Source organism: Orycteropus afer, unplaced genomic scaffold, assembly GCF_000298275.1.
Source record: "Orycteropus afer afer isolate SDZICR_OR568_19922 unplaced genomic scaffold, OryAfe1.0 scaffold00039, whole genome shotgun sequence".
Taxonomy (NCBI): Eukaryota; Metazoa; Chordata; class Mammalia; order Tubulidentata; family Orycteropodidae; genus Orycteropus; species Orycteropus afer.
Window position 1 is genome coordinate 2,263,445 of NW_006921626.1, and position 27,835 is coordinate 2,291,279.

At 39.8% G+C, this 27,835-nt stretch overlaps 1 protein-coding gene across 1 annotated transcript in view; it reads right to left on the minus strand.

Annotated features, from left to right (window-relative positions):
• RAB3GAP2 (RAB3 GTPase activating non-catalytic protein subunit 2) overlaps positions 1 to 27,835 on the minus strand; it is a 175,304-nt gene that overhangs the window by 128,786 nt on the left and 18,683 nt on the right. Inside the window, exon 2 of the mRNA XM_007936932.2 lies at positions 13,774 to 13,838. Within this exon, the coding sequence (XP_007935123.1) occupies positions 13,774 to 13,838 (65 nt within the window). The remainder of the gene's footprint in view (positions 1 to 13,773; positions 13,839 to 27,835) is intronic.

Below are 27,835 nucleotides of genomic sequence, written 5' to 3' on the forward strand. Positions count from 1 at the left end.
TTTTTTTTTTTTGCAGTGTTCCCTTCCCTCCCCTCCCACCCCTGACAACCAATAAAGAAAGTTTCCCTCCATATATAAACCTTTTCTTGACCCTCCACACAATGAACTAATACTATATCTGTCCTTCTGTGATTGACTTATTTCACTCAACATAACGTCCTCCAAGTTCATCCATGTTATGCGGTGTTTTGCAGACTCTACATTATTCTTTAGTGCTGCGTAGCATTCCAGTATGTGTATGTACCATAGTTTGGTCATCCACTCTTCCGTTGATAGGCACATATGTTGTTTCCCTCTTTTTTGCTATTGTAAATAGTGCTGTGATGAACATGGGTGTGCATGTATCTGTTCCTATCCTGGCTTTCACCTCTCTAGGATATATACCTAGTAATAGGATTGCTGGGTCAAATGGTATCTCCAATTCCAGCTTTCTAAGGAATTTCCATGTTGCTTTCCACAGTGGTTGTTATCACTTCACAGTCTCACCAGCAGTGAATGAGAATCCCAATCTCTTCATATCCTGCCATCATTTGTTATTTTCTGTTTCATTGAACCTTGCCATCAGTGCTGGGGTGAGACGGTATCTCACTGTTGTTTTGATTTACATCTCTCTGATGGCCAATGATTGTGAGCATCTCTTCATGTATTAGCTGGCCACCTGAATATCCTCCTTGGTGAAGTGTCTATTCAAATCTTCTGTTCATTTTTCAATGGGATTGTTAATTCCTTTGGTGTTGAGGCGTTGGAGTTTTCTACAAATCTTAGAGATAAGTCCCTTGCCAGATATGTAATTATCAGCAAATATGAATTTGTTGCTGTTATTTTCGTTATGTCCTTTTTCATGGTGTTGATTTCTTTGTTTCACATAATTTACTATGCTGAGCTGATTTTGTTTATGAACCGTGTTATCACTTCCCTCATTGCTACTGTTTTAGTATTTGCTGAATATTTGTGCTTGTCCTCCTTTTTATTTTGATGTGAAGGTTTATCATTTTCTTTGAGGTTACCCTGTGATTTATAGTTTTATTCCCAGGTTTAGAACAGTCCATTCTATCTTGTAGTTGTCTTGACTTCCCTACCACCTATAAGTTTTGTAACAACACAGTTTTTTCCCTCCTTTTGGTCTGTAGTTGTCCTCATTTGTCAATTGATGTCTCTGGTTCCCAGTTTACAATCTTGTAAGCTTATTTACTTTGGATACTTCCCTAGCTGGGTTGGTTTCTGGGTTATATCATCAAGTGTGTTAACGGTCAGTTGTTGTTGGCTGCTGTTGATTCTCTGTCCAAAGGGCTCCCTTTAGCATCTCTTATTAGGTTGGTCTGGTTTTAACAAATCCCCTTAATTTTTGCTTATCTGGAAATGTCCTAATTTCACCATCATATCTGAGGGACAATTTTACTGGGTACATAATTCTTGGTTGGGAATTTTTCTCTTTTAGTGTTTTATATATACTATCCCATCGTCTTCTTGCCTGCATGGTTTCTGCTGAGAAATCCAAGCTAAGTCTTAATTGGTTGCCCCTTGTAGGTAACTTTTTGTTTTTCCCATGCTGCTCTCATGATTCTTTCTTAGTCTTTGGTTTTGGTGAGTTTGATGATAATATGTCTGGGTGATTTTCTTTTGGGGTCTATCCTGATTGGGGTTCATTGCATGTTCTGAATGGATATATTCTCATCTTTCATCATACAGGAAAATTCTCTTCCAACAAATCTTTGACAATTTTCTCTGTGGTTTTGTCCCTTCCTGTTCTGGAATTCCATTTACATGTAGGTTACTCCTTTTGATGGTATCCCACATGAACCTTAGGCTTTCTCCTTTTTGTTTTGATCTGTTTTCTGATTTAGCCCTTTCCAAAGTAGTGTTAAGGTCTTTGTCTTCAATCTCACTAATTCTGTCTTCCATTGATTCAATTCTGCTGCTTTGCCCATTCAATGTCTTATCTATTTCTGAAGATTTAGTATTAATCTTCTGGATTTCTGTATGTAGATTTTGTATCATTTCTAATTTTTCATTTATTTTGTCATTTTGTTCTTGTATTGTCTTTCGAAATTGTTCTAGGTTTTCTCTGTGTTTTCCTTGATCTGTCTCTGAACTCGCTGAAGATACCTAAAAATAATTCTTTTGAATTCCTGATCAGGGAGTTCCAATGCTGTGTCTTCTTCAGGGATGTGTTTTGGGTCTGTATCCTGGTCCCTTGTTTCTCCTGCTTTATCTTGCTTCTTTGTGTGGACTGTGATACTGTGTTATCTCCGTGGAATTGTATGTTTTTGTATTTCTATTTAATTGGTGACTGTATGCTGGAGTAACTTGTCCACAATTTTCATTTTCTTTGTTTTGTTTGTATGTATCTATATAAGCAGAGTACTGTCCTGTGCTCCTCTATTCACTAGTTGACAGCACTTATACACTCACCATCTGTCTCCTTTCCTGTTGTTAGCCTCTCATATATCCTTGCCAACCTTGGCAAACACCCTATTCTTAAGTCCCTGGAATCCAAATGGGAATGTACTTTAAAATCCAAAATGGTTGCCACTTGTAAACATTCAAAATGGCTGTGCCCTTGGTCACTTTAAATAACCAAAATGGCTGCCCCTTATAAACATTTAAAATGGCTGCATCCTTGGTCACTTTAAATACCCAAAATGGCTACCGTGTGTATGCAATCAAAATGGCTATGCCCTCAGGACAGAGGAAAGTCAACAGCTCAGGTTGTCTCCCACCTTGCTGTTTCCCTTCCTATTCATAGGCCACCAGTGCAGTCGTCCCTGCAGCCCTTGGTGACCAGGGCTGATCTTTAGGTCAATTCTCAGGTCCCAACACCACCTGGAAACATTCAGACTGTTGGTCCCGTCAGAGGAGCTGACAGTCTGCAGCTCCGACCGTCTCTGTACTTACTGTTTTCATTCAGGTTTTTTGACTAGTTGGTGCCTAATCCTCTTCTGTATAGTTCCTGTCAAAGCTCAGGGCTCCAGGATTATCTTCTGTATCTCTTGTCAATTGGTTTTTCTTTGTTGAAGAGGGTCTGTGTTGCTTGTCTGGCTATTCGTCCATCTTACTGGAAGTCACTAGTACTAGGAGTCTTTTACCTCAGCTGTGCAAAATTTCTAATAGTCCTAGTATAAAATATTTGCTCAGCTGAAATCTCATAATGATACATAGAAAGGTCTAGCTGATGCAGCAGCTCAAGGCAGAGGTCATATTCCATTCCGTGGTCACAGTGCCATTTTTGTCCTCAACTACCAATCTCCCTTAGCAAAGATGTCTTCTTTTTGTTTGGTTTTAATAATTTATTTCATTTGTTAAGAACATACGCAGCAGAACATACACCAATTCAACAGTTTCTATGTGTACAATTCTGTGACAATGATTACATTCTTTAAGTTGTACAACCCTTCTCATCCTTTTCTGAGCTGTTCCTCCTCCATTAACATAAACTCACTGCTTCGTAAGTTTCCTATCTAATCTTTTGGAGTTACTGTTGTCAGTTTGATCCCATAAAGACAGATTTTAAAAGAGCACAATGCTCAAGACAGACACTGTTTACTATTTAAGCTAAACTACTGCCTGGTTTTAAGAAAACATTGGGCGATATTTTTAGTTTAAAGTTTAAAGATTATCTCAGGGCAACAATTCCAGTGACTCCCACCTAATAGTTTCTCTAGCCTCCATTGCTATAGAAAGAATGGATTCCTTGAAAATTTTACTTTCTCTTTTTGGTCTCATGGAAAAGGAGGCAATTAACCACACATTTTATCTCCTTCTCCTTTTCCTGATCCTCCTTTATTCTCTGTTGCTCCAGGTGAATAAAGACCAGCTGTTGTACCTTGGATTACCACTTGTTAGCTTTTAAAACCCCAGGCACTCATTGTTTGTTGTTGTTATTTGCCATCGAGTCAGACCCGACTCATAGCGACCCCTTCTTGGGTTTCTGAGGCAGTATCACTACGGAAGTAGATTGCCCCCATCTTCCTTCCGAGGAGTGGCTGGTGGGTTTGAACCACCAGCCTTCTGGTTAGCAGTCAAGTGCCTTAGGCACAACGCTACCAGAGCTCCTCCAGATACTCATTAGAGAGATGCAAATCAAAACGATGAGATACCATCTTGCCCCAGCACTAATAGCAAAGTTCAACAAGACAGAAAATAACAAATGCTGGTGAAGATGTGGAGATAGGGGCTCTTATACACTGCTGGTGGGACTGTCAAATGATACAACCACTGTGGAAAGCAGTATGGCTATTCTTGAAAAAGCTGTAATTAGAAATACCATTTGACCCAGCAATTCCATTACTAGATATATATCCTAAAGAAGTGAGAGCCATGACAAGAACAGACATATGCACACTCATGTTCATGGCAACACTATTTATAACAGCCAAAAGACAGAAACAACCTAGGTGTCCATCAGCAGAATAATACTAATAGATAACCAAACTATGGTACATACACACAATGGAATACTATACAACACTAAAGAATAATGTAGAATCTGCAAAACACCACATAACATGGATGAACTTAGAAGACATTATGCTGAGTGAAATAAGTCAATCACAGAAGGACAAATATTGTATTAGTCCATTACTGCAAAAGTCAAGGGAAGGTTTATATATGGAAAGAGATATTCTTTGCTGGTTCCCAGGGGGTGAGGGGAGGGGAAGGAACACTGTTAGATAGGTTGTTGTTGTTGTTATGTGCTGCTGAGTCGGACCCAACTCATAGCTACCCCTCCCTGGGTTTCTGAGACAGTAGTTAGAAAGGGAGAGACAAGTATTGATTTGGGTGAAGAAAAGGGCAATGTACTATAAATGTGAGTGATCAATATGGTGGCATGAGGAAGAAGAAGGCATAGAGAGGTGCACGGGAGGTACAGACAACAAAGATGAACCCTTTTGCACATTACAGTACTGCTTTGTCAGCAATGTCAAACATTGATCTACAATGGCTAGATGGGTGGACAGGTTGAAGAATAGGTATGTCTGTGTGGGTGGGTGTGCCTGTGACCATGTATAGGATTGGCAGACAATGTTTCTACAAGTTTACTTGTATGTTCTGTAAGAATGTCCAGGTATATAGTAGACCTGACAAGGGACAAAGTCAAAATCACTTCTTGGTCACAGCCAGATATGTGGAGGGAGCAAATAGTTGGACCTTTGGGCTTAGGACCATGGTGACAGGGGACATCATGCTCAACTGGCATTAACATACTACACAAAAACACTGTTCCACAGCCTACAATGGTGAGTAGTGACTGGGATCTTAAAAGTTTGCAAGCGGCCACCTAGATGCAATGATGGGTCTCTCCTTATCCAGAGCAAAGAAGAATGAAGAAAACCAAAGACACATGGACATAATTAGTAGAAAGTACTGGTATACCAGGTGATCCTCAGCCTATTTGACTATGAGACCAGAAGAATTAGATGGTGCCCAGCTACCACTGTCAACCATTCGGAGGGTGATCTATGTAGGAGATCCTGGATAGAGTAGGAGAACAATGTGGAGCAAAACTCAAAATCGTAAAAGAGGGGGGGCAGGTTTACTTGTCTGACAGAGCCTCATGGAACCCCTGAGACTATGGCCCCTAGCTGTCCTTCAGGTCTGGAATTGAACCCACTCCTGTAGCTTCCAGCCAAACAAAAGACAGGCACATGAGCTGAATATTTACATTAGGTATATAAACTGCTTGTTGAGATACATCATGGGAGAATAGAAAAACTGTATGTACAGGGAGACAACTCGGGGGGCAGGAGTGCATGGGAGGGAAGGACACAGGGAAGAGGTGGCTATGGGGAAGAGGTGGCTATGGGGAGGAAGTGGGAAGAATGCTGTTGTTTTATGGGAGATTGCAGTCAATGTCATGAGACAAAGAGTATGTGAACTGCTATATGGAAGATGAATTTGCTTGGTAAACTTTCACTGAAATCAAAATAAAATTAAAAAACAAAAACAAACCCAGGTACTACACAATGACCTAAGAGACAGAAGAGAAGTACTGAACATGGTATCAGGCCAGTTAACTAGGATGTCCCATGAAACCATGACCCTAAACTCCCAAACCAAATAATCAAATTCCATGAGGTTTGGTTATACGTAAGTAGCTTCAGCAGCTTTTATTTTTTTGGTCACTGTTGGAAGTACATCATATAACTTCTACCAATTTAACTTTTTACAGGTGTACAACTTATTGACAGCAATTACTTTAATTGGCTGTGCAACTCTACCCTTCATCAATGTGATTTTTTTCATCTTCATATATTAAAACTCAGTACTCTATAATCAATAATCACCTTTTCCCTTTCCTTTCCAGCCCTGGTATCACTAACAAACTTTAGTCTCTATACATTTGCTCTTTGCTTATCTTTTTATATAAGTGAGGTCACACAGTCTTTGTCCTTTTGTGATTGACTCAGCATAATGTCTTCACACTCTATCCATACTGCAGCATGTATCAAGACTTTACTTCTCCTACTGGTGAGTAGTATTCTATTGTTTATGTACCACATTTTGTTTATCCATTGATCTGCTGATGGGCATTTAGGTTACTTCCACCTTTATGGCTACTGTGAATAGTGCTGCAATGAACACTGGTGCACAATATCTGTTTGAGTCTCTCTTTTCAAGTCTTTTGGGTACATAACTAGGAGTGAATTGTTGGGTCATATGGTAGCTCTATTTTTAGTTTTTTTGAGTAACCACCACACTGATTTCCACAATGGCTGTATCATTTTGTATTCCCACCAGCAATGGATAAGGATTTCAATTTCCCCCATATCCTTGTGAACATTTGTTATTTTTTCTCTCTTTTGTTTTTAAAATCTTGGCCATCTTTGTGGAAGTGAAATGATACTTCACGGTGATTCTGACCTGCATCTCTCTGATGGCTAATGACACTGCGCATCTTTTTATGTGTTTGGTGGCCATCTGAATGCTGTCTTTGATAAAATGTTTGTTCAAGTCCTCTGCCCATTTTATGATTGGGTTGCCTTCTTGCTGTTAAGTTGTTGATGTTTTTTATGTATTTTGGCTATCAGTTCTCATTGGATATATGGTTTCCAAAGATATTCTCTAAGTCAGTGGAGCTTGTCTCTTCATTTTTTTGGTAAAGTCTTTTGATGAAAAAATTTTTTTACAAGGTTCCATTATTTATTTTATCTTTTGCTATTTGTGCTTTAGTTATTATTTGAGATAATCTGCTGTCTTCCAAGAATTTTATGGTTTCAGTTTGCACTTTTAGGTCCTTATTCTATTTTGAATTTGTTTTTGTGTATGGTATGAGACATGGATCTTGTTTCATTTTTCTGCATGTGGAAATCCAGTTTTTCCCAATACCATTTATTAAAGAGATTCTTCTTTCCTCATTGACTGGAGCTAGCATCTTTGTCAAAATTCAGGTGATCACAAATGTACGGGTTTATTTCTGGACTCTCAGTTCTATTCCACTGGTCTATCTGTCTATATGTTGTATTATACCAGTATCAGGCTGTTTAGATTACTGTACTTATATGTTTTAAAATCAGGAAGTATAAATCTTACTTTGTTCTTCTCTTTCAATATTATGTTAGCTATTCAGGGCTTCCTGCCATGCCATATAGAGTTGAAGACTGGTATTTCCATTTCTGTCAAGAAGGCTGTTAGAATTTTGATCACGATTGTGTTGAATCTATAGATCACTTTGGGTAGTACTGAAAGATGTCTTGTTTTGAGGTCAGGATCCAAAGTAACTTTCTTGAACACAGCAGGGTAACTTAAATATCCAGATTATATCTGATCATCAGTATTCACCCAAATACCTCCTTCCCTTATCATATACAGGGAGCTCTGGTGGCACAGTGCCTAAGGCATTTGACTGCTAACCAGAAGGCTGGAGGTTCAAATCCACCAGCCACTCCTCAGAAGGAAGGTTGGGAAATCTACTTCCGTAGTAATACCGCCTTGGAAACCTAAGGAGGGGTTGCTATGAGTCAGATCTGACTCGATGGCAGTGAGTTTGGTTTTGGTTTGGTTTACCCTGTACATATGACCCGTAACAGAGTGTTTAAAGGGGGTTAGGAATGATTGGTACGCTGAAAATTGTTGTCAGTGAGACTTGTTCTATTTATCCAGTCCACAGTATGAGCAAACAGGTCAATGCAAAATTTACATCACTCTTATTCACCAGGGCCATTTGTAAATATCCATATTTGATTCCAAATTAAATATTCTTCACATTAGTTACCCTATTTGTTTTTAGAATGAATAGAAGCATATTTCAGCTTTTAACAAATATTGCTATAAAATTACATCCCTGGATTTAGGATACCCTTGCCCACTAATAAAAACATACTTTACTTAAAGGACTTCTGTCAATGCTTACATGTTGTAGCTATGCTTTCCTTGTCCACATCACCCAAAATGAACTGGGACAGCATAACATCAAAGTGAAATGCCATAAAACAGACTGTCTTATAACCTTTTTAAGAGGCAAAGTAATAAACAAACCTACAATAACTAATCCACAGAGCAGCCACAGTGAGATATATAAAAATCATATCACATAATGTGGCTTCCTATCACAATCAGAATTAACTCCAAATTCACAAAAGCCCTTCATCAAGCCTGCTTTGCTTCTCTGACCCCATCTCGTATCAGTCTCCCTCCTTTTCTACTCCATTAGTTTATAATGCCATAAAGGAGTACACTCTTAAGGAAGGCACATGGTAAATAACCTGAAAAGCAAGTTATGTCATAGTGTGACATAACTAACCCCCTTTAACATTATCAGGGAAGAAGTAGCAGATATTTGTAAAGAAAACGAGGCTCATCTACAAATCCCCAACTACATCATTCACAAGCAAAAATCCATTCCAAAAGAGCAAAGTATTAGAACAAAGTTCTATTTAAGATGTTGGCATCTGGATTTGTAAATAAATGCCGTATCGCCATGATTCAAACAATAGCATTATTTTATATATATAGCAACTGTCACACTGGAATCTCCTCTGAGATTGTAAATGTAGGTGTCCACTTTAACATACAATGTCCATGATGTTGATTCAAAAAACCTCAAACTTACTTAGAAGTCAAAGGTAAAAGTAAAAACTGTCTATATAACTTGTTTTACTATAAAAACTATCTATTTTATATTTGTCTGACAGAAAAAAAATTTCATGAATTCACCATACATTCATTTTCTCAATAATTATTGAGAAAATAATTATTAGAAAACTGGCCAATAAAGCAAGTCTTCAGCAGAACTGTTGACAACACAGCATGAAACTTAATTTTGCAACAGGTTCTACGGTGCAATGGATCATACTAGTGTGTTATATTGCAATAGTCAGTTAGCTACATGATTCTAAAAAACAATACTAAAAGTAGACATAGCTATCCAGTATACATTTTTCCTCTTCTTTCTGTGTGAAAAAATACTGATTTCTGTTCAGTAATCTACTCTTCTCCCATGCACCCAGAGGCCTCAGGAGAAGATGACCTTCCTAATACCCCCAATAGGAAGGTGATGACTGGCAGATGAAAACTCTTATCTCTTGCCAGTGATTCATTCAGAAATGAGCAATAATGAGATACAAGGCAAGGTTTGCTGAAGGCTTCTGGGAAAGGGAAAGTTTTTTCTGACTTTTAAGAATCATGTAAAGTCAAGATTTTTTTTTCTCTCTGCACATGAATGAAGACTAAATTGTCCCAAATGTCCCTGGCTACCACACTACATCAGAGAGAAAAACCCTTAGGATGAAGCCAACACTGGAGATACAGAGTAGACAGAAGAAAAGAATGTGAGTACTTGATGACATTGCTAAGTTACATGATCAATCAAACTAGGAGCCCAATTTATCTCTAGACTTTCTCTTACACAAGAGGAAATAAACTTCCTTATTAGTTAAGTCAGTTTAATTTAGATATTCTAATACTCTCAGCTAAAAATATACTAACATATACAGAGACTTCATCTATCTTGGTTACTGCTAGATTCTCACCACCTAGGAAAAACCCTAGAATATCCAAAACCCAAACCCAGTGCCATCAAATGAATTCTGACTTATAACGACCCTACAGGACAGAGTAAAACTGTCCCATTGGATTTCCAAGGCTGTAAAATGTTACGGTACCAGACTGCCTCATCCTTCTCCCCCAGAGCAGCAAGTGGGTTCAAGTTGCCAACTTTTTGGCTGGCAGTATCCAATGCTTTTAACCAAAGTTCCACTAGAGCTTCCTAACTTAGAATATGGTGAGTATTTAACAAATATGTGTTGAAAGACTAAATGAAAGAGTCTAAAAAAAATAACTTATGAAGGAGAAGGAATCCTAACACAACTATTCTCCATTTAGCCCACTTGGTTATAAAGTCATTAAGTTATTTAAGAACAGATATCTACTTAAGTACTACTAAGTAGGAATAGAAATAGAAATGTTCACGACATAGATTTTAAAACGTCAATTTAACAGTGAGATCACCATCACTGCAAAGAATACCTTTTATAGTGGAAGATCCAAAACAAACAAAACAAAACAAAACCAGTTAAACTGGATATCCATTTCCAGAAAAATGAAACAAGATCTGTACCTCACATCATACACAAAAACTAACTCCAGATGGATTAAAGATTTAAATGTGAAACCTCAAACTATAAAGTTCCTCAAAAAAAAAAACAAGGTAGATGGTGCCCGGCTACCACTGCCATCCACTTGGAAGGGGGTCTAGGTAGGAGATCCTTGATAGAGAGGGAGAACAATGTGGAACAAAACTCAAAATTATTTGGAGGAAAAAAAGCGGGGGGAGGAGAACCAGGTTTGCTGTCCGATAGAGCCTGGTGGAACCACTGAGACTATGGCCCCTAGTTGACCTTCAGGTCTGGAACTGAACCCACACCTGTGGTTTCCAGCCAAACAAAAGATAGGCATATGAGTTGAACATTTACCTCAGATAGATACACTCCTTGGAGAGAACAATCATGGGAGAAAGAAGAGCTGCTTATGCACAGGGAGACAGCTCAAGGGGCAGGAGTGCATGGAGAGATGGATACAGGGAAGAGGTAACTATGGGGAGGAAGTGGGAGGGAAGGGAGCTGTTGCATTGTGGTAAACTGTGATCAATGTCATGAGACAAAGTGTATGTGAACTGCTGTATGGAAAGTGAATTTGCTCTGTAAATCTTCATCCAAATCACCAAAAAAAAAAAAAAAAAACCTAGGAGCCCTAAACATGGCATAAATTGACTGTCAAGCATAACCCAAAATTCACAAACAGCAGAAGAGAAACTAGATGAATGGGACCTTCTGAAAATTAAATTTTTATATGCTTCCAAAGCCTTCTCCAAAAGAGTCAAAAGAGAACGTACAGATTGGGAAAAAATATTTGGCAATGACTTATCTGACAAGGGACTTATCTCTAGAATTACAGAAAACTCCAACACCTCAATAACAAAAAGACAAATAATCCAATTAAAAAATGGGCAGAAGACATGAATAGATACTTCACCAAAAAGGATATTCAGGCACCCAACAAACAGGAAGAAATGCTCACAATCATTAGCCATTTGAGAGACGCAAATCAAAACAAAAATGAGATACCATGTGGCCCCAGTACCAGTAGCAAAGTTCAACAAGACAGAAAATAACAAATGCTGGCGAAGATGCAGCGAGATTGGGACTCTCATATACTGCTGGTGGGACTGTCAAATGGTACAACCACTGTGGAAAGCTATATGGTGATTCCTTAAAAAGTTGGAATTAGAAATACCATTTGACCCAGCAATACCATTACTAGGTATATATCCTAAAGAAGTGAAAGCGATGACAAGAACAGACATATGCACACCAATAGTTCAGGATTATTTACAATAGCCAAAAGATGGAAACAACCTAGGTGTCCATCAACTGGGGAATGGATAACCAAACTATGGTACATACACACAATGGAATACTATGCGACCCTAAAAAATAACAGAGAATTTGCAAAACACCATGTATCGTGAAAGAACTTGGAGAACATTATGCTGAGTGAAATAAGTTAATCACAGAAGGACAAATATTGTCTTGGTCCATTATTGTAAAAGTCAAGGAAAGGTTTAGTTACGGAAGGAAATTTTCTTTGTTGGTTACCAGGGATAGGAGGGAAGGGAAGGGAATACTGTTTGTTAGGTAGAGATAAGTACTGATTTGAGTGAAAAGAAGGGCAATGTACCAAATGTGAGTGATCAACATGGTGGCACTGAGGAACAGGAAGACATAGAGAAGTACATGGGAGGTACAGGCAACAAAGATGAACCCTTTTGCACATACAATACTGCATTGTCAGTGAAGGCAAACATGGGTATATTGGTGGATAGATGGGTGGACAGGCTGAACTATTAGGTATGTCTGTGAAGCTGGGAGTGTACCCAAGACCATGTATAGGGTTGGCAGACAATGGTTCTACACGTCTATTTGTATGTTCTGTAAGAATTCCCAGGTGTATAATAGAGCTGACAAGGGGCAAGGTCGTAGTCACTTCTTGGTCACAACTAGCTACCCAGAGGGACCTCTAGTACTTCAATCTGTGGGCTTGGGACAATAGTCACAGGGAACAACAGGCTCAATCAGCATAACATACTACACAAAACACTGTTCTACATCCTACTTCGGCAAGTAGAGACTGAGATCTTAAAAGCTTGCAAGCAGCCATCTGGATGCAATGATGGGTCTCTCCTCATCCAGAGCAAAGGAGAATGAAAAAAACCAAAGATTCATGGAAACAATCAGTCCAAGTGACTGGTACACCATGCGATCCACAACCTATATGACTTTAAGACCAGAATAACTAGATGGTGCCCGGCTACCACTGTCAACCACTCGAAGGGGGATCTCTGTAGGAGATCCTGATAGAGAGGGAGAATAATGTGGAACAAAACTCAAAATCATTTGGAAAAGAAAAAAAAGGGGACCAGGTTTGCTGGTCTGATGGAGCCTGGTAGAACATTGAGACTATGGCCCCTAGCTGTCCTTCAGGTCTGGAATTGAACCCACACCTGTGACTTCCAGCCAAACAAAAGACAGGCATATGAGGTGAACATTACACTAGGTAGATACATTTCTTGGAGAGAACAATCATGGGAGAAAGAAGGGCTGTTTATGCACAGGGAGACAGCTCAGGTGGCAAGAGTGCATGGAGGGATGGACACAGGGAAGAGGTAACTATCAGGAGGAAGTGGGAGGGGAGCTATTGCATTGGGGTAAATTGTGGTCAATGTCATGAGACAAAGTGTATGTGAACTGCTGTATGGAAAGTGAGTTTGTTCTGTAACCTTTCACCCAAATCACACACACACAAAAAAAACAGTTACCATCCAGTCAATTACAACTCATAGTGACCCTATGTATACCAGAGTAGAACTAGGCAATTTCAGTGGCTGATTTTTCAAAAGTAGATTGCCAGGCCTTTCTTCTGCAATGCCTCTGGGTAGACTCACACCTCCAAACTTTGAGTTAGCAGCCGAGCACATTGGGACTCCAATGGAAGGTCAAGGAATGTATGCTCATAATGTTGTTGTTGTTATGTGCCGTCGAGTCGGACATGACTCATAGCGACCCCTCCTTGGGTTTCCGAGGCAGTATCACTACGGAAGTAGATTGCCCCATCTTCGTTCCGAGGAGTGGCTGATGGGTTTGAACCACCAGCCTTCTGGTTAGCAGTCAAGTGCCTTACGCACTACACTACCAGAGCTCCTAATAGCTTCTGAAAATGCTCATAATAGCTTCTGAAAATCCATCATCAGAAAATGTATATACATTTATAAAGACTTACAGGTTCTTGGGAGTCTGTTTCTTCCCATGCTCCCCAACCATCATCTTCCCAGTTTGTTGACTTACCTATTTTAAAAAAGAAAGATGAAAAATGCTTACATGAAATATGAAGCTTAAAATATTTTACAAACCTATTTATCTAAACATAACAGATTCAACCTCTTTACAATGCTGATGTTAAGAAGAAAGCCACTGTAAACTGTGTTATACTAGGATTTTATAATGTGTAATAATAACCAGGAAACATCTGATCCACTCAATTTCCAAAGCTATGTGAAACTGCAATTTATTTAGACCTTAGATACTGGCTATCCAGTTTATGCATATTTACATAAAATTGTAAAGATAACTTTAAAAATCTAAAAATGAAAAATGTTTGTTATTTATGACAATAATAAACTAAATACACACAGTGACAGAAATATACACCTAAAATTTCACACAGATATCTTAAAAAAGGAAGAAAACTATCTTTTTTTTTTTTTTTTTAAATAAATAGAAGCTTCATCACTTCATTTATTACAGCAAATAATAAATAAGAGGCCATAATTCAAGAGGGTCTACAAAGCTTGTCATCCGTAAAGCAAAAGGATCAGGACCTTCACCACTGCAGCCTTTGATTAACTTTTTCTTTTGATCTGTGCTCTCCCACCCACATCAGCATGCTACTTCGAGAATCGAACTCTGTCTAGTTAGGAAGCTAGATTTTCAGCTTGTCTTAATAATGGAGTCTGGAGTTCCTTAACATGAGGAACCTGGACAAGTCTTTAATTTCAGCTTCATCCCAAGGCCCATAAATGTTTTCTTTAAAGAGCTGCAGGCGAATGGGGTAGAAAGGGCAGTGACACGAGATAGAAAAAGCAGAAGGGCAAAGGGTATGGCTCCCATACCACTAATGCAAAGCAGGCCACCCAAGGCTGAAAACGCAAAAAGCAGGGTGACCCCACAAAGCTGCGAGGAGTATGTGCCTTCAGTTTCTTCTACAACACGGGCCACAGGGCAAAAATATGGATGGCAAACGTCACCATTATGAAGGCACGCAAGGACTGGGGCAGGTGTGAGGCCAGGCAGACAGACGCAAGGATGGCTATATTCAAGGACAGTGTGCTGGATTAAACGGCAGCATTGGCACTGTAGTCTAAGAAGATGAGATGGCCTAAAAGCATGAAGAATGACAATGGCATAGAGGGTGTCAGTGCTCATAGATTCTGCCCGGATCTTCAGCACTGGTGAAAAACCATACATACAAGTAATGAAAACTAGTGCATTCTTCAGGTCTGCCCACTGGGTCCGCCCATTCTTCTTCTACCCTTCACCTCCATCAATGAGATCAAACAAAAAACAAAGTCAATCAGTGAAGAAGCCAAGCCAGTCCCAAAAAGCCAGTGAGGGGTCAGACCACTGTCCATACACCACCAGACAACCACAAAAACCAAAAACACACACACTGTACAGCTACTGTAGCACTACATTGGACTCAAACACCACAGACCAATATTATTGGTATTTCCAGGCACAGAAGTTTTTCTGGAGCTGCTCCAGGAACTGCCGATCCACACAGTTATCAGGGAATGGCTGTCGCTCCTACAAGACCTTCTGACACCTGGCCTTCATTGGTGTTAGTTATCGCTTGATCACATATTATCCTTTCCCTCAAACTCAGGCCAGCTCAATCTCCTTTGGAGAAGTCCGTGTGGTTCTGGTTGTTTATGAAGGTTTAAAATAAGACCTCTCTGGAAATTCCATGTTGTGCTGTAGTTGATATTCTACCAACCTTCCCTTGCTTTTAAAGGCAACAACCCAGGCTAGGCCTACAATAGATGAGTTTGTTCTCCGAGGCAGGACAATACAGCAATTTCCTGCCCCTGAGTTCCCAGGGGTACACAGCCAGCGGAAGGTGGCAGCCCTCCTCCTTCCCCATCTAAGGCCAAAACTATCATTTTTAAAGCAACTACTCTGAGACTAACATTAGCTATTTTATACACATAGCTTCAAATTAAATTTTTTAAATAAAGTGCAAATAAAATGTGAAAAGAGCAGGTAGTTACATATCATAAGATTAGGCCCTAGAACTCACCCTCATGGCTTAACTTTCAGCCAAGAAATAGACAGGCCTATAAGGTAAACAGTAACACTAGCAGTAAACATTCCTTAAAACAACAGGCCACAGGAGATCAAAAGAGCAGCTTTTGCCTAGGGATAAAGCCAGAAAGGAGCTCTGGTAGCATAGTGGCTAAGGCACTTGACTGCTAACCAGAAGGCTGGTGGTTCAAACCCACCAGCCACTCCTCAGAAGGAAGATGGGGCAATCTACTTCCGTAGTGATACTGCCTCGGAAACCCAAGGAGGGGTCGCTATGAGTTGGGGCTGACTCATGGTACATAACAACAACAACAACAAAAGCTCAGAAGGCAGAAGAGATAAGAAAGGACAAAATGACACGGAAAACATAGGGATAAAGTGTGAAGAATGCTGTTACACTGCAGGGATTACAAGCAATGTCACAAAGCAAAATGTGTATAACTTGTTGAATAGAAAGCCAATTAGCTCTGTAAACTTTCACTCAAATAACAATGTCGTTGTTATGGGCCGTCGAGTCAGCCCCGACTCATAGTGACCCCTCCTTGGGTTTCTGAGGCAGTATCACTACAGAAGTAGATTGCCCCATCTTCCTTCCGAGGAGTGGTTGGTTAGTTTGAACCACCAGCCTCCTGGTTAGCAGATCTTTAAAAAGTGTCTAGAAACTTTTCAAATATACTTAAAAAAAAAAAAAAAAAAAAAAGTGCCAAGGCAAAGATGCAATGTACATTCAAGGCTTATTATTACATAACAACAATTAACATGTATTAAACTTTCCTATTTTGTCTAAGTTCTTTATGGAGTCCCTGGGTGGCATAAATGGTTAAGCACCCTGCTACTAATCAAAAGTTGGCACTTCCAGTCTTCCCAGAGATGCCTCAGAAGAAAGGCCTAGCAATCTTCCTAAAGATTAGCCAATGAAAACTCCATGGAACACAGTTCTACTCTGACACACATGCAGTCAGAATCGACTCCACAGTAAATGGTTTTTGTTGTTTTTTTAAAATATTTTATAGACATTAATTCACTTAAAGATCACAAGGATCCTTCATCATCCTATTTTACAATGAGAAAAACTGATTACTTAGCATAAGCACAAGATCACACAGGATTAAGCAGCAGAGCAGAGCTAAAATTAGGCCAGCCTGAGTTCCAAAGCTCATGCTTTTAACTACTATGCTACACTGACTCCTACCATGGATTATGAAGGACAAGATTAAGGAATAGTGTGGGACTTGCAGTTAAGACCAAATATAAGAGAGTACTTCCAAAAACAAAACAAAACTCACTGCCATCAAGTCGACTCCGTCTCATAGCGACCCCCCTTCAGGTTTCCAAGGTAAATCTTTATGGAAGTAGATTGCCTAGTCTTCTGCAGAGATGCTGGTTGATTTGAACCGCCAACCTTATGGTTAGCAGTGAAGTGCCTTAGGCACTATGCCACCAGAGCTCCTTAATTAATAAGAGAGTACTTACTATTTTAAAATAGAACTATTCCCTCGATATTGAGATTTGGAGATTCTTTTTTTTTTTAACTTAGAAAATTATAGTTTGCTCTTTAGCAATTTAATTCAGCTAGGCAATCTCTTTGTTCTGCTAAGTTTTCCACTGCACCAAAGACAACTGCTTTATTGTGGGCTGACAGCAACTACCAAACTAACTGCCTTGGAGTTGATTCTGATTCACTCTGACCCTACAGGACACAGCAGAACTGCCCCCATGGGGTCTCCAAGGCAGTAATCTTTACAGAAGCAGATAGCCGTATCTTTTGCCTACAGAGCCTCTGGTGGGTTCGAACTACCAACTTTTGGTTAGCAGCTGAGCACTTAACCACTGTGCCATCAGGGCTGCTTGATGGCAACTAGGCCCTTCCATTTACACAGTTTTAGAAAATGTATTGTCTCTTAAATGAGAAAGCAAAATAACTACAAAAGCGTTATCACTCTAGAGTCCATGATTTAATTTTTAAATTAAAAAAAAAAACCACCAAACTCACTGCTGTCCGAGTCAGTTCCCACTCATAGTGATCCCTCCTTGCATTTCTGAGGCAGTATCACTACGGAAGTAGATTGCCCAGTTTCCTTCCAAGGCATGGCTGGTGGGTTTGAACCCACCTTCCGGTTAGCAGTGAAATGCCTTAAGCACTATGCCACCGGACAGCAAAAAATAATGTATTTATCAAATTACGCTGACTTAAAAAAAAAAAAAAAAAACGCAGAGTTTAAAACACTTCAGAAAGGTCAACTAATCATTCATGCCTTCAACAAACAGCATCTTCCATGTGCTGGCCACCATGCAAAATACTGGAATGACAAAACCAAATAAGCCTTGGGAGAAATTAGTTTGTACACATAACCTCTGTGCTGTACAAAATAAAACTATGAAAAACCTATTATTTCTCCTCCATATCAGTATAAGAAATACTGGACTCCTACAAGTAAACAGAAGAAAGCAGTAATTTGGATTACCTACCCTTACAGAGATCCAGTATTTCTTTACACCATAATCCAAAATCCAGGAAAAGGAAGACTTTCAAAATCTTTCTTTCTACAAAACATTAGTATTCTTAAATGTTTATCCATTTCTTATTGCCCCTAATTAGTGAGCTTCTATCAACAACAAGGAAAGAGACTTTAACGAAGTATCTCTCTCACTATGACAGGAATAAATTTTTCCCGAAGAAATCATGATATAAACAGGGGAAGCCACTATATTGTCAGTTGCCTCATATGCATGAGAAAGCTGGACAATGAATAAGGAAGACCAAAGAAGAGCTGATGCCTCTGAATTAAGGTGCTGCTGCCAGAAGAACAAACAAATCTATCTTAGAAGAAGTACAGCCAGAATGCTACTTAGAAATGAGGATGGCAAGACTTTATCTCATGTACTTTGGGCATGTTATCAGGAAGGACCAGTCCCTGGAAAAGGATGTCGTGCTTGATAAAGGGGAAGATCCTCAACAAGACGGAATGACAAAATGGGTGCAACAATGGAATCAAGTATAGCAACAATCACAAGGACGGTACAAAACCAGGCAGTGTTTCGCTGTGCTGTACACAGGGCTGCTATGAGTCAGAATCAATTCGATGGCACAACAACAATAGTGTAAGGTGTAACAGCACTATTACTCAGGTAGAAACAGATGTTTCTGTATATAAAATAATACAAAATGTATTCCAAATTCTAATCAACTTAAAAACTGGAAACATTTGCACACTGGGAACTGTCTTTGCTGCTGCTTCTACTGCTCATTGCCAGTGGTGTAATTTTTGCTACCTCCTGACTTTTGTGGGAAATCATTTGACACCATTTTGCAGGCTAGTATTTGACTGCTACTGTCCATTCTTACAAAGTATTAGAATCCCAACACTTTACAAAGGTTACTTCTCATGTCTTTAAATTATGCAAGCAGGCCAAGCACATTCTTCAGAAAAAAATTAGATGGTTTACATCGAAAAAATACTTATAAATGTCTAATAAAGTTGTCATTTATGTAAATAATTTTATTTAGGCACAGTTCTGGTTACTTTTCTATGAAGGATCACATTCTTGTATCAATATCATTAGCAATGTTTATTAACATATCACTAATATTCATAAGGTTATCAGTGGTCAATATTTTCAGAAGTAGACCACTACGTTCCTCTTTCTAGTCTATCTTAGTCTAAAAGCTCTGTTGAAACCTGTTCACCATAGGTTGACCCTGATGATATGTGAAATAGCAGTGGCATAGCTTACAGCATCATAGTAAGTCACCACAGTAAGACAAATTGACAAAATAGCAGTGAGACACTGTCTGATATAGTACCAGAAGATGAGCCCCACAGGTTGGAAGGAACTCAAAATATGACTAAGGAAGAGCTGCCTTCTCAAAGTAGTACTGACCTTAATGACATGGATGTTAAGTTTTCTGGAGCTTCCCTTCTTGAAGTGGCACAACTCAAAATGAGAAGAAACAGCTGCAGACATTAATAATTGAAATGTCGAAGGTAAGAAATATGAATCTAGGAAAATTGGAAGCTAGCAAAAATGAAACGGAATGTATAAAGATCCATATCCGAGGCACTAATAAGCTGAAATGGACTGGTATTAGCCATTTTGAATCAGTCATAGAGTCTACTATGCCAGGTATGACAAACTGAAGAGGAATGGCATCACATTCATCATCAAAACGAATGCACTAATATCTATCATGAAGTACAATGTTGTCAGTGACAGGATAATATCCATATGCCTACAAGGAAGACCAGTTAATACTACTATTATTCAAATCTATACACTAACCACCACAGCCAAAGATGAGGGAATTGAAGAATTTTACCGACTTCTACAGTCTGAAATTGACTGAACATGCAATCAAGATGTGTTAATTATCACTGGGATTGGAATATAAAAGTTGGAAACAAAGAAGAATCACCAGTAATTGGAAAATATGGCCTTGGTGACAGAAATGACAATGGAGATCTCATGATAGAATTTTGCAAGACCAACAACTTATTCATTGCAACCACCTTTTTTCAACAACATAAACAGCAGCTATACATGTGGACTTTGCCAGATGGAGTACACAGGAATCAGGCTGACTACATCTGTGAAAAGAGGCAATGGAGAAGCTCAGTATCTTCAGCCAGAACAAGGCCAAGAGCTAACTGTGGAACAAACCATCAACTGCTCATATGCAATTTCATGTTGAAGCTGAAGACAATTAAAAAAAGTCCACAAGAGCCAAAATATGATCCTGATTATATCCCTCCTGAATTTAGAGACCATCTAAAGAATAGATTTGATGCACTGAACACCAATGACTGAAAAACAGAGGAACTATGGGATGACATCAAGAACATCATCCGGAAGAAAGCAAAAGGTCATTAAAAAGACAGGAAAAAAAGAAAAGACCAAAATGGATGTCAGAAGAGACTCTGAAACCTGCACTTGAACAGACAGTAGCTAAAGCAGATGGAAAAATCAACAGGATAAAAGAGCTGAACAGAAGATTTCAAAGAGCAACTCAAGAAGACAAAGTTGATTATTATAATGAAATGTGCAAAGACCTGGAGTTAGAAAACGAAAAGGGAAGAACATGCTCAGCATTTCTCAAGCTGAAAGAACTGAGGAAAAAAATTAAGCCTTGAATTGCAATACCGAAAGACTCCGTGGGCGTTATGTTCAATGGCACAGGAAACAGCAAAAGAAGATGGATGGAATACACAGAGTCACTATACCAAAAAAAAACTGGTAGATGATCATTCATTTCAGGAGGTAGCATATGATTAAGAACCAATGATATTGAAGGAAGAAGTCAAAGCTGCACTGAAGGAAGTGGTAAAAAACAAGGCTCCAGGAATTGATGGAACACCCACTGAGATGTTTCAACAAATGGATGCTGCACTGGAGGCACTCACTTGGTGCAGTGTAGTAAATTACTTTGTGTGGCTTTTCTACCCATAAGTCTTTGTAAACTCCAAGGTGGGATTTGCTATGAGCAACTGAGGAGCTCCTGATTGCTGAAGGTGTCCACCTGGAGTATTTCTGTTGGGAGTGGCACAAAACAATGTTCTGGGAGATGCCCACTCTCTCTCAGATGCTTAGAGTTCTGATGCTATAATTGGCTAGTTTGACCACACTGCCGGGCTCAAAAGGGAGGCCTCCTAGAGGCAGAGCTCTCTCTGACTGCTGGTTGAGGAAGACATGCTGCTGAAAGAGACACGGGCTCACGTGTTGCTGGGAAAGAGATGCAAGAGACATGCATTGCTGAGTGAGACACCGAGGGACCAGCACTGCTGGGAAAGAGACTGTGAAAGACTGCTGGCTGAGGGACAGTGGGCTGGGAGAGAGACTGAGCATTTTTCCTAAACCTGAATTGCAGCCTCTGGTGCTTCCCTAATAAACCCCATAATCTGTGAATTCTGTGTGGCCACTGCAGCGAATTATTGAACCCAGGAGAGAGGTGGTGGGTGCTTTGGGAGGAACAGTTGGAGAAAGGGTTGGAGGGAGGCAGCATGTCTGGCCTTGTAGGAATAGGCCTTGGGTTACTGATGATGACTCTGTCTTCCTCTTGTGGGGTTCTAGGTCAAAACATATGGCTTCTTTGCCATTTTTGTACTTGGCTATGCCAAGAGATTTGGAAGGCAGCTACCTGGCCCACTCCTGGAAGAGATCCATATTTGTACCCATTCCAAAGAAAGGTGATTCCACAGAATGCAAAAATTATCAAACAATATCACTGATTATCACATGCAAGTAAAATCTTACTGAATATAACTCAAAAACAGTTGCTACACTATGTCAACAGAGAACTTCCAGTAATGCAAGCTAGATTCAGAAGGGGATGTGAAGCGAGAGATTTTGGCTTGAAGCAAAAAATACCAGAAAGTTTACTCGTGTTTTATTGACTATGCAAAGGCATTTGATTGTGTGATTATAACAAATTATAGATAACATTGAGAAGAATGGGAATTCCAGAACACTTAATTGTACTCATGAGGAACCTGTATATAGACCAGGAGACTGTCATTCGAACAGAACAAGGGGATACTGCACAGTTCAAAATCAGGAAGGGAATGTGTCTGGGTTATATCCTTCACCATACTTATTCAATCTGTATGCTGAGCAAATAATCCGAGAAGCTGGACTATATGAAGAAGAACGTGTCATCAGGATTGGAGGAAAGCTCATTAACAACCTGCGATATTCAAACAACACAACTTTGCTTGGTGAAAGTAAGGATGACTTGAAGCACTTATTGTTGAAGACTGAGGACTATAGTCTGCAATATGGTTTATATCTCAATATAAAGAAAACAAAAATCCTCATAACTGGACCAATAAACAGCATCACAATAAATGGAGAAAAGACTGACTTTGTCAAAGACTTCATATTACTTGGTTCTATAATCAACACCAATAGAAGCAGCAGTCATGACATCAGAAGATGTATCGCCTTGGCAAATCTGCTGCAAAAGACCTCTTTAAAGCACTGAAGAGCAAAGATGTGTCCTTGATGACTAAGGTGTTCCTAACCCAAGTCATGGTATTTTCAATTGCCTCATATGCATATGAGAGCTGGACGATGAATAAGGAAGACCAAAGAAGAGTTGATGTTTTTGAGTTATGGTGTTGGTGAAGAATGCTTAAAGTATGGTAGACTGCCAAAAGTAGTAACAAATCTGTCCTGGAAGAAGTGCAGCCAGAACGCTCCTTGGAAGTGAGAATGGCCAGACTTTGTCTCACCTACTTTGGTCATTTTGTCAGAAGGGATCATTCCCTGGAGAAGGGTATCATGCTTGGTAAAGTGGAGGGTCAACAAAAGAGGGGAAAGCCCTAAACAAGATGGATTGACACGGTAGCTGCAGCAATGGGCTCAGGTATAGCAGGGATCATGAGGCTGGCACAGGACCAGACAGTGTTTTGCTCAGTTGTACATAAGGTCGCTATGAGTCAGAGACAACTCGACAGCACATAACAAAAACATGTTGTATTCATTGCAAATATCGTCTTGTGACAAGTGACTACACACATGGACCTCATCAGAAGGAATAGAAAGAAATCAAACTGACTACATTTGTATAAAGATGTGATGGAGAAGCTCAATAACATCAGTCAGAACAGGGCCAGGTGGTGACTGTGGAACAAACTATCAATTGCTCATATGCAAGTTCAACCTGAAGCTGAAGAAAAGAAAAATAAATCCATGAGAGCCAAAATACAAGCCTGATTATATCCCGCCTGACTTTAGGGAGCATCTGAAGAACTGATGTGATGCACTGAATCCCAATGACTGAAGACCAGACAAGCTGTGGGATGACATCAAGAATATCATATATGAAGAAAGTAAAAAGTCATTAAAAAGACAGGAAAAGAAGAAAAGACCAAATAGATGTCAGAAGAGACTCTGAAACTTGCTCTGGAGCAGACAGTGTTGTTGTTGTTGTTGTTATGGGCCATCGAGTCAGCCCTGACTCATAGCAACCCCTCCTTGGGTTTCCGAGGCAGTATCACTACGGAAGTAGATTGCCCCATCTTCCTTCCGAGGAGTGGCTGGTGGGTTTGAACCGCCAGCCTTCTGGTTAGCAGTCAAGTACCTTAGGCACTACGCTACCAGAGCTCCTGGAGCAGACAGTAGGAAAAGCTAATGGAGAAATGATAAATAAAAGAGTTTAACAGAAGATTTCAAAGGGCTGCTCGAGAAGACAAAGAAAAGTATTACAATGAAATGTGCAAAGACCTGGAGTTGGAAAACCAAAAGAGAAGAACATACTCAGTATTTCTCAAGCTGAAAGAGCTGAAGAACAAAAATTTCAAGACTCAAGTTGCAATATTAAAGGATTCTATGAGCAATACTGAATAATACAGGAACCATCAAAAGAAGATAGAAGGAATACAGAGTCACTATACCAAAAAGAACTGGTTGACATCCAACCATTTCAGTAAACAGCAAATGATCAAAAACTGATGGTATTGAAGGAAGATGTCCAAGCTGCATTAAAGGAATTGCCGAAAAACCATGCTCCAGGAATTCATGGAATACCCATTGAGATATATCAACAAATGGATGCAGTGCTGCAGGTGCTCACTCATTTATGCCAAGAAATAAGGAAGACAGCTACCTGGCCAACAGACTGGAAGAGATCTATATTTGTGCTGATTCCAAAGAAAGGCAATCCAAGAGAATGCAGAAATTATTGAACCACATCATTAATATCACACACAAGTAAAATTTTGCTGAAAATAATTTAAAAATGGTTGCAGCGGTAGACTGAAAAGGAGCTGACAGGCATTCAAGCCAGATTCAGAAGAGGGCGTGGAACAAGGGATATCACTGCCAATGTCAGCTAGACCTTGACTGAAAGTGAAGAATACCACAAAGATCTTTACCTGTATTTTATTGGCTATGCAAAGGTATTTGACTGTGTGGATCATAACAGATTATGAATAATGTTGCAAAGAATTGTTGTTGTTACGTGCCGTCGAGTCAGCCCTGACTCATAGCGACCCCTCCTTGGGTTTCCGAGGCAGTATCACTACGGAAGTAGAATTGCCCAACCTTCCTTCCGAGGAGTGGCTGGTGGGTTTGAACCGCCAGCCTTCTGGTTAGCAGTCAAGTGCCTTAGCCACTATGCTACCAGAGCTCCCAAAACACTTAATTGTGCTCATAAGGAATCTGTATATAAAACCAAGAGGTAGTCATTCAAACAGAATTACAGGATACTGCATGGTTTAAAATCAGGAAGGGTCTGTGTCATGGTTGTATCCTTTCACCATACTTAATCTGTATACTAAGAAAATAATCCTAGAAGCTAGACTATAAAAAGAATGCAGTATCAGGATTGCAGAAAGACTTAAGACAACTTAAAATATGTAGATTAACACAATCTTGCTTGATGAAAGTGAAGAAGACTTGAAGCACTTACTGATGAAGATCAAGGACTACAGCCTTCAATATGGATTACACCTGACATAAAAGAAAACAAAAATTCTTACAACTAGGCCAATAAACAACATCACCATATATGAGAAAAGAAAAGACTGAAGTTGTCAGGAATTTCTTTTTATTTGGATCCATAATCAACACCCATGGAAGCAACAGTCAAGAAATCAGATGTTGTACTGCACTAGGCAAATGTGCCACAAAGGCGTCTTTAAAGTGTCAAAGAGTAAAGATGTCATTTTGAAGACTAAGATGTGTCTGACTCAACCCATGGTATTTTCAATAGCCTCATAAGCATGTGAAAGCCAGACAATGAATAGGGAAGACCACAGAAGAGTTGATGCAACTGAATTATGGTGTTGGCAAAGAATACTGAATATACCTTGGATTGCCAGAAAAATGAATAAATCTGTCTTGGAAGAAGTACAGCTGACTGTTCCTTAGAAGTAAGGTTGGTGGAACTTGGTGTCTCATACTTAGGTCATGTTATCAGGAGGGACCAGTCAGTGCAGAAAGATATCACACTTGGTAAAGTAGAGGTTCAGAGAAAAAGAGGAAGACCCCTGTGTTGGTTACATAGTGCTGCTCTCATAGAAATACCACAAATGGGATGGCTTTAACAAACAGGAGTTTATTCTCTTGCAGTTGTGGAGGCTAGAACTCTGAGTTCAAAGTGCCAGGATCTAGGGCCTAGGTCAAAGCCCCTCAACCATGGGATTCGGCTCTGCCTCTTGCTCCCAGGCCACTGAAGCTGGAGGCATTTCTTCTCTCAGTCTGGCTGCTGAGGTTGACAAACCCAAGGTTGATAAGTGAAAAGGCACAGTCCCGATATTACCAAACCATACAGCAGCAGGCCATTGATTCATGTCCATTAAAAGTCCTAAGATTGGCAGAGCATGGCAGGCTGATGAATGAAGACTCAGCTATATGGAGGGTCCAAGTGTGCCAAAAAGCTGTAGACCATTTCCAAAGCTTCTCCTTACATACAGGAAGCAGACGACATTCCTAAAGCAGCTACTCAGCTGCTTGTGACAGGCTCCAACATGGAGTTGACTGCAAGTCTCATCACAGGGAATAACTACCACCAGCCAAGTTGACACACAACTTTAACTACCACAACCCTCAACACGATGGACTGACACAGTGGCTGCAACAATAGGCTCAGGCATAGCAACAATTCTAAAGATGGTGCAGGACTGCATAGTGTTTCATTCTATTGCACATGGGGTCTCTACGGGTCAGAACCAACTCAAAGGCACCTAACAGTAACATTAATAGATTATAGATCAAGGTTGTAGGTAACTCAAGCAATGTGTTTAGTATAAACCAAACAAATCAAACTCACTGCTGTCAAGTAGAATCCAACATGTAGCGACCCCTCCATGGGTTTCTGAGGCAGTGTCTCCAAGGAAGCAGACAGCCCAGTCTTCCTTCCGAGAAGTGGCCAGTGGATTTGAACTGCCAGCCTTCTGGTTAGCAGTCAAATGCCTTAGGCACTATGCCACCAAAGCTCCCATGTTTAGTATATATTTGAGAATTATACATTGCTTTATGTCAATATGGAATATTACTGTAAGGCCTTGAGGTCTGTTGGGACATAGTCACTGGCAATCAATCAGTTTGCAAGCTATATTTAAGTCAAAGGCTTGCCTACTACTTGTAGGGTAATTCTGTGTTGTCCCCTTCACCCCCCGTTTATTTAATAATATAAGTAGCCATTACCCCATCTTCAAAAGAAAATTCTTCAAATGACACTGTCATCAACTACTTGCGTCTATCATTTTATAAAAAAAGTACACCCCAACAAAATTAAACAGAAAATTAATAAAACTGTATTCCCATTCACTGCCCTCATAAAGCCTGCAAATCTCTCCCTGACTCCTCCAGATAGCCCTAAAACCTTTGCAAGGAAAAGATTAAAATAATGAGTTAGAGATAACTGAAGCGCCAGGGAAGGTCCCAGTGTCAGGGATTCTGTTTCATGAGGTCTGCAATGAGTCCAGGAATTGGAGGCAGGTAGTCCACACATCACACTCTGGGGAACACTAGTGTTTTGGTCCTCTAGTGCTGCTCTAACAGAAAATAGCACAAACAGTTAATGTGATCCTGAATATTTCCTCTTCTGTCTGCCATCACCTGTCCCTTCTATTCTTTCATTCCAGTTAAACTCTTCACCCTCATGTGGGAAGTCTTCAACAGCGCTGTCCTGTAGAAATATAAGATGAGCCATACATGCAATTTTAAATTTACTAGAAGCCAGAAAATTAAATGTTTTATCTAACCCAATTTAAGCAAAATATTTTTTCTATACATAATCACTGTAAAATCACTGAGATAGTCTACATTCCTTCTACATACCAAATCTTCAAAATCTGGTATTTACCTTCCACTTAAACCACATCTCAATTCAAACCAGACACATTTCAAATGCTCAAAACCACATGTGGGAGACTGGCAAGATGGCGGACTAGGCAGAAAGACTGCACAGACCCTCTTCAACAAAGAAAAGGGAAACCAATTAACACAGACACAGAAGATAATCCTGGACTCCTGAACCT